This window comes from Bos grunniens, chromosome 1 (genome assembly GCF_055505025.1).
Source record: "Bos grunniens cultivar Pamir isolate PY7600 chromosome 1, Bosgru_T2T1.0, whole genome shotgun sequence".
Taxonomy (NCBI): Eukaryota; Metazoa; Chordata; class Mammalia; order Artiodactyla; family Bovidae; genus Bos; species Bos grunniens.
Genome location: NC_141165.1, coordinates 26985661 through 27000544, shown reverse-complemented (window position 1 = coordinate 27000544; position 14884 = coordinate 26985661). Strand labels below are relative to the sequence as shown.

The 14884-nt window shown below is 37.6% G+C and overlaps 1 protein-coding gene and 1 pseudogene across 49 annotated transcripts in view; both read left to right on the top strand.

The window, feature by feature from the left end:
• Positions 1-14884, top strand: part of CEP70 (centrosomal protein 70) — an 87327-nt gene that overhangs the window by 44964 nt on the left and 27479 nt on the right. For all 48 annotated transcript variants that reach the window (XM_086363194.1, XM_086362632.1, XM_086363687.1 and 45 more), the window contains 3 exons: positions 8624-8708; positions 8805-8893; positions 10387-10461. In XM_086363194.1, coding sequence (XP_086219320.1) covers positions 8624-8708; positions 8805-8893; positions 10387-10461 — 249 coding nt within the window. The remainder of the gene's footprint in view (positions 1-8623; positions 8709-8804; positions 8894-10386; positions 10462-14884) is intronic.
• Positions 4691-7264, top strand: LOC147379169 (large ribosomal subunit protein uL3-like; annotated as a pseudogene). The gene is made up of 2 exons (XR_015151012.1): positions 4691-5481; positions 5517-7264. The product of XR_015151012.1 is annotated as a large ribosomal subunit protein uL3-like (transcript).

Here is a 14884-nt window from a genome sequence, read left to right as displayed (position 1 = left end):
GACCCCCAATCCAGTTGATGAAGAGAGCATTTGGGATTTGAAGTCAGAGTAGAGAAGATTTAGTGTAGCCATCTTTGAAATGTCTCAGGTAGAATGTGGTGTGAGAGATTGCCTCTGAAGTTACATAAACTGGGGTCCTCTAAATAAAAGGATTGAGGCTATTGCAGGTGGTGTTGAATTTGCTTGTCATGAGTTTATAGTGAACATCTGGGATTGAGGAATGAAATCTTGAAGGAAAAGAATTACTTTTTTGCTTAACAATCCCATCATCATGGACTAACTAAAGTGAAGTACTTTGGCTTGTACAAATTATGCCTAGGTCAGATACTTGGATTGAATGTCTCCCAGTTCAGTTCAGTTCAATTCAGTCACTCAGTCGTGTCCTACTCTTTGCGATCCCATGAACCGCAGCACGCCAGGCCTCCCTGTCCATCACCAACTCTCAGAGTCCACACAAACCCATGTCCATTGAGTCAGAGATGCCATCCAACCATCTCCTCCTCTGTCGTCCCCTTATCCTCCTGCCCTCAATCTTTCCCAGCATCAGGGTCTTTTCAAATGAGTCCGCTCTTACGGGAGAAAAGATATAGGAATAAATTAGTGACTGTGTTATACACAATATTCTCACAGATGAAAAAGCAGAAGTCATTTATACTTTGCAGTGATGAAGAGTCTATCCTAAGGAGAGGGTTTTTCATAGTTCATTGAATGAAGAAAACTTAACTGTCTCTTTTCTAAGAGTAAATAACTTGATAGATTGTAGCAACTTCAAGGTGTATTTTGAGATCTACTAGTAGGATATTGTTCTTGCCTGGAGAATCCCAGGGACGGCAGAGCCTGGTGGGCTGCCGCCTATGGGGTCGCATAGAGTCAGGCACGACTGAAGTGACTTAGCAGCAATAGGATATTAGTATCACCTGAAGAAGCAGGTGAGCTCTAAAAAGAGGGTATAAGAACCTGTGGCAGATTCATTTCGATATTTGGCAAAACTAATACAATATTGTAAAGTTTAAAAATAAATTAAAAGTTAAAAAAAACAAACAAACAAACAAAAAAAAAGAATTAACTGACAAGTATTATATTACTTGAAAGAAGTGAAAGAAAAGAGAAAATGAAGGAAGATGGGTTATGATTTGGAGGTCTAAGTGGGATAAATAGGAGGCACAGGAGAAGGATGTATGTACCTGTAGAGCTAAGGGAGCAAGACAAAGGAAGAAGACAGATGGGACATGGGCCTCTTGCAGAGGTAGAAGCACTCTGCTTAACACCCTTTTTTAAAGGGCATTGTTGTCCAAAGTTTTTCTCATCGTGAAACGCAGAAAGTGATGTTTGTATACCACACTGGGGTAATTGGCTCAAGAACTCTGGCCAGTTGTCTTGAGTGCTTGGCATATTTGTAATATCTTGGCACAGCACACCTATGGCATACCACCTGGACCCTCTACTTTAGGGCACAGGCTTGAGAAGGCCTCCAGAGAGCTTGTGAAAGGCAGTTTCTGGATACCGTGGACTGGTTTTCCTTTCTGCCACCATACATGAGAAAACTTGGGGAAAGCAGAGGAAGTCGCAATCAAGGCAGCAGAAATTTGAATGCAAGTGTTAAGCAGTTGGAAGTCTTAGAAAACTGCAAACATGCTAAAATTTCTGAAACAGAGGAAAAGTAAGTTTTAAAATGATAGGTTCTCAGCTCTGTTACTTTACCTATTTTTCCTTTACCCAGTGTTAATATATCAACATAGATTACATGGAATATATTGCTAGCTTTTTCTGTTGGTATTTCCCTGGCTTGGTAGATAGGATTAAAGAACCAAGAAAAGTAACATAGGAATAACAACTACAAGATTCAGACTGAGTTTCTTCTGAGATGTTAGAGACATTTGAAAAGTTACCCCAGGGAAAATAGCTCTATAATGAATTAGTAAAGTGAAGTCTCCTTGTCTAATTCCATCCTTCTGTTTAGATAGAAAATTTTCAAGTGGTGTTGTGAAATGGAAGCAGGTAACTTTGAGGTTCACCTCTGATTGAACATGATTCAGATTAGGGAAGAATAAAATACAAGATTTCTCTAGTTTTGCTCTTTCTCTCTACCCGCAAGAAGCATAATGTTCAACACTGGGTCCCTCCTGGGGCTTCTGGAGGCCATTGGAGAAAGGGTGGGAGGAATTTGGCTGTGGGGATCCCATGTCCAAATGAGAATTGTGGATGTTTAAGATTATGTTTTTACTTTGAAAAACCCACAAAATCTGTCAATGCTAAATAAAGGACTCTAGGAAAATAAAGTGAGGATTCTTTACTGAAGCTCATTTCCTTTTAGGTCTGCATAAATTTAAAATTGGTCTCCTCTACTATATATATGTTAGGTTTCTCTTGAGAGAACAAGATAGCCATAATGGCAGGTATTTTAGAGTGTATATAGGAAATGATCTTGAGTACACGGGCTTTGAAGCCAGAGAGATTTCAGTTTGAATCTCATCAGTACTGCTTACTATTTGAGAGACTTTGAGCAAATTTAAATAACTCCTCTAAATGTTCCTCACCTAATAAATTGAAATACTTTACATAATACATCTATCTTTTTGTTGTTGTTTAGTCACCAAGTCGTGTCTGACTCTTCGTGACCCCATGGACTGTAGCCAGCTAGGCTCCTCTGTCCATGGGATTATCCAGGCAAGATTTCTGGAGTGGGTTGCTGTTTCCTTCTCCATACATCTATTTTAGTACTTTATATAGAAGCGACCCAGTATCCTTATTTGGTCATGGTCATTTGTTAAAGACTAGCATGTTTTAGAAGGTCTGAGAGATATGTTAGTACAACTGTCTCAAATAGAAATGTAATGAAAACCACATATATAATTTTGCATTTTTCATGTAGCCAAGTTAAAAATTAAAAAGAAACCAGTGAAATACATTTTCATCTATTTAATATCTGAAATATTGCCATTTCAACATGTAATCAATGATATCATTGATACTTCACATTACTTTTTCTCATTCTAAGCCGTTGAAATTTGGTATTTTAATTTATAGCACACCTCAATTCAAACACTAAATTTTCATCAGCGGTATTTGATCTGTATTTAGATTTCATGAAGTCTAGTTCAAAAATAGACTTATATACCCAGATTGTTCTATACATACCTGAAAGTTCTCTAGCAACTAAGTCAAGTACAAAAATTTTTTTCCTTTAATATTTACATCTACATTTATACAACTGACTCATCTTTTTTAGAATAATTGGTTTGACTGAATTAAGGATTAAAAACTATACCCAACTTAAATTCACTAACTTCTGTTTAATTCAGAAGGATGTTGCAAAATTGAAAAGCAACTCTAAATCTATCAGTAGCCAGAAACTTCAAACTTTGAAATTTTCTTGTAGTTTTACAACCAATTTATTTGCACTGTGGATTAAAACAAAAATCTCATATTATTAATATTAGAAAAACATGTATGAAGTCAATATTGATTTGTATCATAAAGTTTCATTTCAGTGTAAATTCTCATAACCTATTAACTAGACACAAACATGCCTTTTTTTCTTTGGAGCTTCAGATTTTGCTTACTCATATAGAGTGATACGAGTGAGAAGGCTTCCCTGGTAGCTAAGTTGGTAAAGAGTCTGCCTGCGGTGCAGGAGACCCAGGTTTGATCCCTCGGTTGGGAAGATTCCCTGGAGAAGGAAGTGTCAAACCACTCCATTATTGCCTGGAAAATCCCATGGACAGAGGAGCCTGGTGGGCTACAGTCCATGGGTCACTTGAGTTGGACATGACTTAGTGACTACACCACTACCACACCATTTTTTGTGTTTGAGCATTTGGTAAGTACTCTTTTTCCAAGAAAATTTTGAATTCAGGTTAACAGTATAGTTAGTCTTTATAACTTTTCCATGACTCAACCAATAAGCATTGACAAAAAACACAAAAGATGGTTAAAGTCATTGTTTTCTGTTTGTTTCAATGGTCCTACAAAGTGGCGTCGCATTTATACATGTGCTGTATAATTTTAACAACTGAATTCATGACATTCACAGTCTGTTTCAAAAAACTAGCAGATTTCCAATATGTCATATACAGTATAGCAAAACAATAAGACTGCAAAAGCAGTCTTTTAAAAATCCTAGTAAATCTAAATTTCTAATGTTACAGAGCTACCTTCTGTTGTGGAAAAATGAAAAAGGTTGTTTCATATCTTGGTGAAATTCTTCTTTGATAGATATATAAAATTCAAAGATGTGCCATAAGTCAGATTTTTTTTTAAAGCCTCCAATTGTCAACATTTCTTAATAAACCTGGAGGTCCTCTGATGACAGACATCCCCACAGTGTTAATTGAGCATTTGATTCATCTAAAAATAAATGTAATTTTAAAAATTAAATCAGTTGCTCTTTGGTATTATAAGAAAGGTCTTGTATTCTCCAGGCAGTTGTTTGTGGGCTTGATTGAAGATCTTTCCTTTTTTTAATAAAAATGTTTTAGTTATTTTCTCATAATTTTGCAGCAGAATTTTCACAGGAAATAATTTATTTCATGTAAGAATAGTTTCTATTTTTGTGTAAGACCTCAAAATGTTTTGTTACTAGCCAAAGTTATAAGCTCAGATTTTGCTAAAAACTTACTTTAGAAGTTTTTTTGTGTGGTTAATTTTGATTTTAGTGACTTTGATTCTCTTTTGACTGTTGAGAGGAAATTTCTTAATGTATCATGTATTTGCTGAAAATACTTTCCTATCATTATCTACTTTATTATCCTAAAACATTTTTGTTTAACAACTTTTTAAAATAACAGCTTTACCTCTACTAGCAGCTTCCGACGGCAGGATGTCTCACAGGAAGTTCTCTGCTCCCAGGCACGGGTCCCTGGGTTTCCTGCCTTGGAAGCGCAGCAGCCGGCACTGCGGGAAGGTGAAGAGCTTCCCCAAGGATGACTCTTCCAAGCCCGTTCACCTCACTGCCTTTCTTGGCTACAAGGCTGGCATGACTCACATTGTGAGGGAGGTTGATAGGCCAGGGTCCAAGGTGAATAAGAAGGAAGTTGTGGAGGCTGTGACCATCGTGGAGACTCCGCCCATGGTGATTGTGGGCATCGTGGGTTACATGGAGACACCCGGAGGCCTCCGGACCTTGAAGACCATCTTTGCTGAGCATATCAGCGACGAGTGCAAAAGGCGCTTCTACGAGAACTGGCATAAGTCTAAGAAGAAGGCCTTCACCAAATACTGCAAGAAGTGGCAGGACGTAGATGGCAAGAAGCAGCTTGAGAGGGACTTCAGCAGCATGAAGAAGTACTGTCAGGTCATCTGTGTCATTGCCCACACCCAGATGCGCCTGCTTTCTCTGCGCCAGAAGAAGGCCCATCTCATGGAGGTCCAGGTGAACGGAGGCACTGTGGCTGAGAAACTGGACTGGGCCTGTGAGAGGCTTGAGCAGCAGGTCCCTGTGAGCCAAGTGTTTGGCCAGGATGAGATGATTGATATCATTGGCCAGGATGAGATGATTGATATCATTGGGGTGATATCATTGGGGTGATCAAAGGCTACAAAGGTGTCACCAGCCATTGGCACACTAAGAAGCTGCCCCATAAGACCCAACAAGGGCTGTGCAAGGTTGCCTATATTGGGGTGTGGCATCCTGCCTGGGTGGCCTTCTCTGTGGTTTGGGCTGGGCAGAAAGGCTACTATCACCACACTGAGATGACAAGAATATCTACAAGATTGGTCAGGGCTACCTCATCAAGGACAGCAAACTGATCAAGAACAATGCCTCTACTGATTACGATCTGTCTGACAAGAGCATCAACCCTCTGGGTGGCTTTGTCCACTGCGGTGAGGTGACCAATGACTGTCATGCTCAAAGGCTGCATGGTGGGAACCAAGAAGTGAGTGCTCACTCTGCTCAAGTCCTTGCTGGTACAGACCAAATGGCGGGCCCTGGAGAAGATTGACCTCAAATTTATTGACACCACCTCCAAATTTGGTCATGGTCGCTTCCAGACTGTGGAGGAGAAGAAAGCCTTCATGGAACCACTTAAGAAGGACCGAATTGCAAAGGAAGAAGGGGCCTAATAAAACAGATTGTATAGCTGGTAGAATCGCAATAAAATTATTTTCCAGTGGGGAAAAAAAATAAAATAACAACTTTATTGAGATTAATTCACATGCCATGAAATTCACCATTTTTAAGTATATGATTGAGTAGTTTTAGAATATTCACAAATTGTGTCACCATATCTGCAATCAGTTTTAGAACATGGGCATCATCCACTGAGAAACAGAAAATGCCATACCCATTAGCAGTCACTCTCTGCCCTGAGCCCCTTTTTTGCTGCAACCCAACATCACAAAATATGCAATTCCATTACATGAAATGTCCAGAATATGCAATCCATAAAAAAAAGAAAATAGATGAGTAGTTGCCTAGGAACTGGATTGTAGTGGAGTAGGGACTTAGGGTAGAGAGTACATGGAAAGTAATTGCTAATGGGAAGGTGTTTCTCCATGGGTGATGAACATGTTCTAAAATTGATTGTGGAGGGACTTCCCTGGTGCTCCAGTGGTTAAGACTCCCTGCTTCTAATATAGGGTGCATGGATTTTAGTTCCCCTTGGTTGGGGAACTAAAACCCCATGTGCTGCGTGGCATGGCCAGAATATAAATAAAATTGATTGTGGAGATAGTGACACAACTTTATGAATATCCTAAAGTGATATCTCAAAGGACTAATGATTAGTGTCTTTTATATGTTTACTGTCCACTTATATGTTTACAGTAGGCATTTTGGGGAAATGCCTACTGATGTCCTTTGCCCATTTTTAAATTGAGTTTCTTGTCTTTTTGTCAAATTATGAGTTATTTATTAATTCTGGATACAAATTCTTTATCAGGTTTGCAAATATTTTACCCCATTCTGTAAATTTTCTTTTTTTTTCCCCCCTTGATGATGTCCTTTGAAGCTCAGAAGTGTTTTACTTTTCATGACCTCCTGTTTATCAGTTTTTTTTTTTTTCATCTCTTCTGAACCAACAGCTTTTCCAATTTGTTCTGCAGTAAATTATGTAGCATTCATCAGGAAATTTGTGACACATTCTTTCAGTCTCTTTTGTTTACTGTTTCAATTATTTTACTGTCTCAGATGTTATCTCCACTTGATTTATTTTATTTTATTTTATTTTTAAACTTTACAATATTGTATTAGTTTTGCCAAATATCGAAATGAATCCGCCACAGGTGTACCTGTGTTCCCCATCCTGAACCCTCCTCCCTCCTCCCTCCCCATACCCTCCCTCTGGGTCATCCCAGTGCACCAGCCCCAAGCATCCAGTATCGTGCATCGAACCTGGACTGGCGACTCGTTTCATACATGATATTATACATGTTTCAGTGCCATTCTCCCAAATCTCCCCACCCTCTCCCTCTCCCACAGAATCCATAAGACTGATCTATACATCAGTGTCTCTTTTGCTGTCTCGTACACAGGGTTATTGTTACCATCTCTCTAAATTCCATATATATGTTAGTATACTGTATTGGTGTTTTTCTTTCTGGCTTACTTCACTCTGTATAATAGGCTCCAGTTTCATCCACCTCATTAGAACTGATTCAAATGTATTCTTTTTAATGGCTGAGTAATACTCCATTGTGTATATGTACCACAGCTTTCTTATCCATTCATCTGCTGATGGGCATCTAGGTTGCTTCCATGTCCTGGCTATTATAAACAGTGCTGCGATGAACACTGGGGTACAAGTGTCTCTTTCCCTTCTGGTTTCCTCAGTGTGTATGCCCAATAGTGGGATTGCTGGATCATAAGGCAGTTCTATTTCCAGTTTTTTAAGGAAGTGTTTAACAGAAGAATATTTTACACTGCTTCACCTTTAAAATTTTAATTAAAATGAAATAGAATTGAAATGGCTAGTTGGACTAGCATATTTCAAGCACTCATTGCCTGTATGTACCTTAGTGTTTACCGTCTCGGACAGCCCAGTATTAGTGTTATCAGCTTTAAAAACATTAATACTGATTTGCGAGTACTTCGTAGCTCACACAATGTTTTGATGTCTTTTATTTACTTTTAAAACCAATTTTGTGAGGTAGATGTGATAGAAATTATCTCTGTTCTACAGATGAGAAGAAAAATTCTAAGAGACTGACTTACCCAAATAATACAACTCATTAATGAAGATGTCAAGACTTAATCAGGGCCACTAAATTTGTGGCCTTGTCCACTTAGACTCTGTATTTTTTTATATAGTTTTTTGTGATCTAAAAGTACTGGAAGGAGAAAACAATATTATTTGTTCATTCAACAAGTGTTTTTCTACTCCTTCCTCAGCCCTCTATTCTGGGCAGTGAGATACAGTGGTGAACAAGACAGACAAACTTCTGGTTTGCATGGATCTTAAATTCCAGTTAAGGCATTAGTGAGCAAATGTATACTGTAGTACTAGTTAATAAGTAGTATGTTCTAATACAATTTTCTGTAAGAGTAAGTAGGAAATTTGGTTTAAGTTTTAGTTTATGTTGAGGTTATCAAGCCCTTATTGTATTGATTTAATTCTTGTTAGCTAGATTTTTTTTCCTTTGGAGATAATTTTTTCATAAATACACTACATATATTTTTTCATAGACTATATAAAGAAGATGAAAGTCAGTCAGAAGAAGAAGATTATAGAAGCCTGAGTGCTTCACCCACTTACAACGGACTTCTAATGGTATGGGGGACTATAAGATTGATAAATACTTTTTAATAAAGTAAAATAATAATCTAATCTCTTAGGAAAGTTAACTGTTTATTAACTATGTTGCAGTCATTACAGAATCAACTCAAGGAATCAAAAACTAAGATAGATGTACTTTTAAGTGAAAAGCTCAATCTTCAAAAAGAGTTGGAAACCAGGTGAGAGAAACTTGTCATTTTTAACTTTTATTTAAGCAAATAGTGGAATTTTGAATGTTAAATCAGTCATCCTATCCCCTTTACTCTAAAACTAATGTTGGGGATCTCATATTTGTATACTCATTTTAGTCATTAGTCTCTCATATGGTAGAAAGAACAAAAATACATATATAAGCAAGGGGAGTGAGAAAATAGGAAGATAAAACTGGCTAGGAACTCAGAATAGATTTAGCCTATGCCAGTAGGGAACTCAGAATAGATTTAGCCTATGCCAGTAGGTTTCCGTTTCACAAATTATTTTTATTTTAATTTTTTTCCAAATTACTTTAGAATGTCTTATTTCATCATATACATGTGTTGTGGGAAGGGAGAAACATTTTAAAGTTTAAATGGCATACAACAGAAAGGTTTATTTATATACAAGCATACTACCACAGAAGAAAGGCACTCTACATGTTGACAGAAAGTAATAATGAATGTACACTGTTGAGACTTTTCATTAAATATTGTTGGATACCTATTGTAAGTTAGACATGGTCCTAAGTTCTGATATTGTATATAACAAACAAAACAAATATCTTGTAAAGCTTATACTTCAATGGAGGAAACTGATACCTATAATAAAAAACCATTTCTGTAAGGTTTAAAAGCCTGCCACATAGTAATGTGTAAATTTATGGTTATATAAATATGAGGGGAAAATTTGTAAAACATGCATGGGAATAATGAACAGGGAATTTGAGCTAGTGGTTACCTGTGGTATGGGAAGTGAAAGTGAAAGTTGCTCATTTGTGTCTGACCCTTTGTGACCTCATGGACTATACAGTCCATGGAATTCTCCAGACCAGAATACTGGAGTGGGTAGCCGTTCCCTTCTCCAGGGGATCTTCTCAAACTAGGGATCAAACCCAGGTCTCCCTCATTACAGGCAGATTCTTTACCATCTAAGCCACAAGGGAAGCCCTAGAATACTGGAATGGGTAGCCTATCCCTTCTCCAGCGGATCTTCCCAACCTAGGAATCGAACTGGGATCTCCTGCATTGCAGGTGGATTCTTTACCAGCTGAGCCACCAGGGAAGCCCATGGTATGGGAAGGAGAAAGCAATGGCAGTAATTAGGGACACGGAGTTTGAAGTAGCTGTATAGGGTTTTAGTTAAAAGATTTTAAACAGATTACTATTCAGCTTTGATAAAGCTTGAGGCATGGACACACCACTATTTGTTTTACTCTATTCTTGTTTGTGCATTTGAGATAATTCACTATAAAAGCAAGTAATAGGTTAATAACAATGAAAGTGGGTAGAAAGTTTTGAATAGGGGATACACAGAAGAAGAAAGCCAGTGGCCAATAAATACCTCATTAGCAGTTATGAAATATTTTAAGAATTTTTAAGCATATTTATGACAAGTAATAGAGTATACTTTATTATTAAATATCTTTATAGTTTTATTAAGTAAATTGAATGTGTTCAACATGATTTATTTTCTACAGGCCCACACAGCATGAATTAAGACTTTATAAACAGCAAGTGAAGAAACTGGAGAAAGCCCTGAAGAAAAACATCAAGTAATTATATTTTACCATAGTTACAAATTTATTAGGATTTTATATCTTATTATTTATTTTTATTAACCTGTCAATTTACCTGATAGTGGCTGTGGCTTAAAATTACCAGGTTGATGGGCAGGGCAGGGGGGTGGGGGGTCGAGGGGTATGTGTGGAGAAGACTTTAAAAAGGGGTATTTCTGGTTCCACAGTTTAAAAAGTTTCTACTGTAATGGATTTGGCTATATATTCATCTTAAATAAGAACAAGGAAAAGGTAATTGTCTGATATAAAAGGCAAATATTTTAATAAGTTGACTTTGGAAGTCATGGAGAAATTGCAAGAGAATCATTGAAATTAGAGGTGACAAGGCCCAAATTTTTGTTGGTGGTAGTGATGACCTGAATCATAGCCTTATCGTATATTAAAGCTTAAAGAATCAGAATGAATGCAGTGAGCCATTCATATCCACCACTTCTCTTTTATGACTTTGAAAAACACATACTCACAGGAATTTCAGCAAGTTGGTCCTCAAATAGTGATAGTATTTTCTGAAGATTAGCTATGTCTACTCTTTGATTCAAGGGAATGGGACTTGAAGTAGTGTGGTGAGCATGGGGATGAAATATTTTAAAAATTATATGAGTTAATATATGCATTAGATGTATTAAATCAGTTGTATTAGCCTATGTTGATTCAATTTTCAGTGACAGCTACATTTTCTTTATGGTAACACATGCCACAGTGAAAGGCAAGTATTCTGGCCATCCAGGAATTACATATTGAGTTAAGATAGTAGGGAAGGAAAACTAAAAAAGAGATATGGAAGGTTCAGAAAGGTTGCATTCATTCATTCAATTGGATGCTTGGGGATGCTTAGGGCTGGTGCACTGGGACGACCCAGAGGGAGGGTATGGGGAGGGAGGAGGGTTCAGGATGGGGAACACAGTTATACCTGTGGTGGATTCATTTCAATATTTGGCAAAACTAATACAATATTGTAAAGTTTAAAAATAAAATAAAAAAAATTTTTTTCCCTTCCTACTATTGCTTAACATTTTAGGTACTTACAGTACCTCTTCCTATCTGTTTGGCATTCTAGATACTGAAATTACAGTGGTAAACCAAAAAGAAAGGTTCCTGTTCTCATGAATCTTATGTAAAGGGCAATGAAAAAAATAAGACAATTTTGATATAGGTAAAAAATGTGTTAGTCGCTCAGTTGTGTCCAACTCTTTGCGACCCCATGGACTGTAGCCCACCAGGCCCCTTTGTCCATGGGGGTTTTCCAGGCAAGAATGCTGGAGTGGGTAGCCATTCCCTTCTCCAGGGGATCTTCCTGACCCAGGGATTGAACCCAGGTCTCCTGTATTGCAGGCAGATTCTTTACCATCTGAGCCAACAGGGGAGCCCCATAGTGTAAGTACCAAAGGTAAAATAGTGTGAGAGTTGCTATTGTACAAGTTTGGACAAGAGGTGGTGGTGACATGGTCAAAGGTGGCAGGAGTGGAGGTGGTAAGAAGTATTTGGAATATTGGAGGTAGAATTTGATGATCAGACTTGGTGATGGATTGAGGATGGATTAGGGGTATAGGCAGTTGAGGGGAAAAAGATTAACATGCAAAAAGATTAAAAAAAAAACTTAATCAGGACTAATTTTTAGTCCTGAATAACGAAGTAGTTGTTGGAACATTAACTGAGATAGGAAAATTGGTTAAGGAGCAGCTGAGAGGAGGAATATGTAAGGTGGACAAAAAGTCAGAGGAGAAAGTGTAGAGGAGGAAAACTTCACAACCCTCTTAGAGTCTCAGGCTGGGCCTGAAAATTAAACTGACAAAGACAGATTAACATGAAAAAAGTATAAGTTTATTTAATATAAGTTTTACCTGACCTGAGAAGAAATGAAGACTTGAAGAAACAGCATTTTAATACTAGGTTTGATGAAGAGTGAGTGGAAAGTTGGAAAATGTAATAATACAAAAGGGTGTAAGCTGAGGGTAATAAACCGGGGAAAGTTCGGATTTCGCTTCTTCAGAGACAAAGATGCTTCTTTGCCCTGGGGTACAAGGAGGGCAGCTTGTTACCCTCCTTGAGGGTACCCTCACAGGATCTCCTGGTCTGCTTCAGGGAAAAGCGGAGAGGTCAGAGAGTTCTTCCTGCATGCATCAATTCTCAAGTTCCTTCTGTTTAAAAGTTTCTTATGTTAAAATGATACATTTTGTTTTTGTTTTGGCCACACCATGTTGCTTGTGGGGTCTCAGTTCCCTGACCAGGGATTGAACCTGGGGCAAGGCAGTGAAAGCCTGGAATCCACTGGGCCACCAGGAACTCCCTTAAAATGGCATATTTTGGAGTGGCATGTCCTGATCCCCTTCAATGGACTTTTATTGACCTCAGTGTATCAGTGAACATACATACACACATAAATGCTTACACATATATTCATAGAGATACCTAGTCATTCCTCATTATTTGCAGATTGCATATTTGTGAATTTGCCTACCTGCTGTAATTTATTTTTAATCCTCAAATAAGTTGTGGTGGCACTTGCACAGTTATTCATGGACATGCCCAGTATACACATTTTCAGCTATTGAACAAGGTGATACTCTGCCTGCATTTCCGCTTTCATGGTGTAAAGAGTCATTGTTTCTGTTGTCACATGCCACTTGTAGTTTTCCATTTTTTGCTTTTTATTGGTGATTTCTCCAAGATGGTCCCAAGCACGGTGTTGAAGTACAATCTAGTGTTCTATTCACAAGAAGGCTCTGATGTACCTGACAGAGAATATATATGTGTTAGAGAAACTTCATTTAGGCATAAGTTATGGTGCTGTTAGCTATGAGTCCAATGTTAATGAAACAGCAATATTAAAAAAGATGTCTTTAAACATTAACACACGTAAAACAAGGTTATATATTGATCAGTTGAGGAAAATGTGACCAGAGAGGCATGCAGGAACCTGATCCTGTATTTCCCCTAGGAGCAGTGATTCAGTCCTCACTAATTCAGTGTATACAGTTCTTTATTGAATATAACTGCCATGAATAATGAGAATTTACTGTGTATATATTTTTTGTTATTCATTTGTGCTGTGGTTTTTAGAGTGACTTTTCTCTATTAAACTTTAAAATTGTGATTTAGAACCAATCCTTCCTAAAGGAGATCAGTCCTGTGTGTTCATTGGAAGGACTGATGTTGAAGCTGAAACTTCAATACATTGGCCACCTGATGTGAAGAGTTGACTCATTTGAAAACACCATGATGCTGGGAAGGATTGAGGGTAGGAAGAGAAGGGGATGACAGAGGATGAGATAGTTGGATGGCATCACTGACTCAATGGATATGGGTTTGGGTAGGCTCCAGGAGTTGGTGATGGACAGGGAGGCCTGCATACTGCAGTTCAGGGGGTTGCAAAGAGTCGGACACGACTGAGTGACTGAACTGAACTGAACTGAACTGAACTAAGCTTAGTATGTTAATAAAAAAAGAAAGATTTAGTGGCAAAAAAAAAAAAAAAGAACCAATCCTAGCTATATTTTTCTGTTGAATTTTGAAGAAATGATTTGTGTTTTTAGAAATTTATATTTGAAATTTAAATGTCTATAGTATCTAGATGTGAAACAGAATTAAGAATGTTAGATAACTTGCCCATATTGCACAGGTGGCATGTGGAAGAACTGGAAAGAAATCAGACCCACACCTAAGCATTTGAACTCTCAAGCTCACACTAATAATTAAAACCAAGCAAAAACCCAATGAAAAAAACTTTTTTAATGTAAAACTTCAAATTTTTATTTTTTGCAGGGGCAGAGGTAGAATTTTTGTCAAGGAACTACTGATGTTAAGGAAATAATTAGAAATAAAAATGTGTCAACCCAGTGAATATTCTCCACATGTGTAGGGAAAAAAAGAAACAGTTTTATATAACAGTTGGAATAAATATTGAGCCAGACTGTGATGTGCATTAGAGGCAGTGTGCTAAAGAGGTTGCAAAGACAGAAGGAAATCTCATCCTTTAATTATATCTTGTGACAAGGGGGAGGTTACAACTTGGAGCCAGGATCCTAGGTTAAGCTCCAATAGGGAAAAGGAGACAAGGCACCCTCTTCCTTGATGTCCTTATTTCAAAGAGATGGTTCTAAGACTCCCAAGACACTGCTAATTTTAAGCAGGAGGCTTATTTAAATTTTAACAGAATCTACATACTTAGAAAGGATTTACAACTACAGGTTTTCTAAAGGAAATGCTACAAGAAAAGGAGGGGAAAGTCTCTTTCCCTTTTATAACCAGAGAAAATTAAATTTTTTCTTTAGATCTGTATTTACTTCTCAACTAATCAATCTTCAATATCAAATGATACTAATTTAACATGCAAAAGCTTGTTTGAGCTAATATTATAAGCAAGTTGGTTATGAAGTTCTGTTGCTAGGAAGTAATCAAA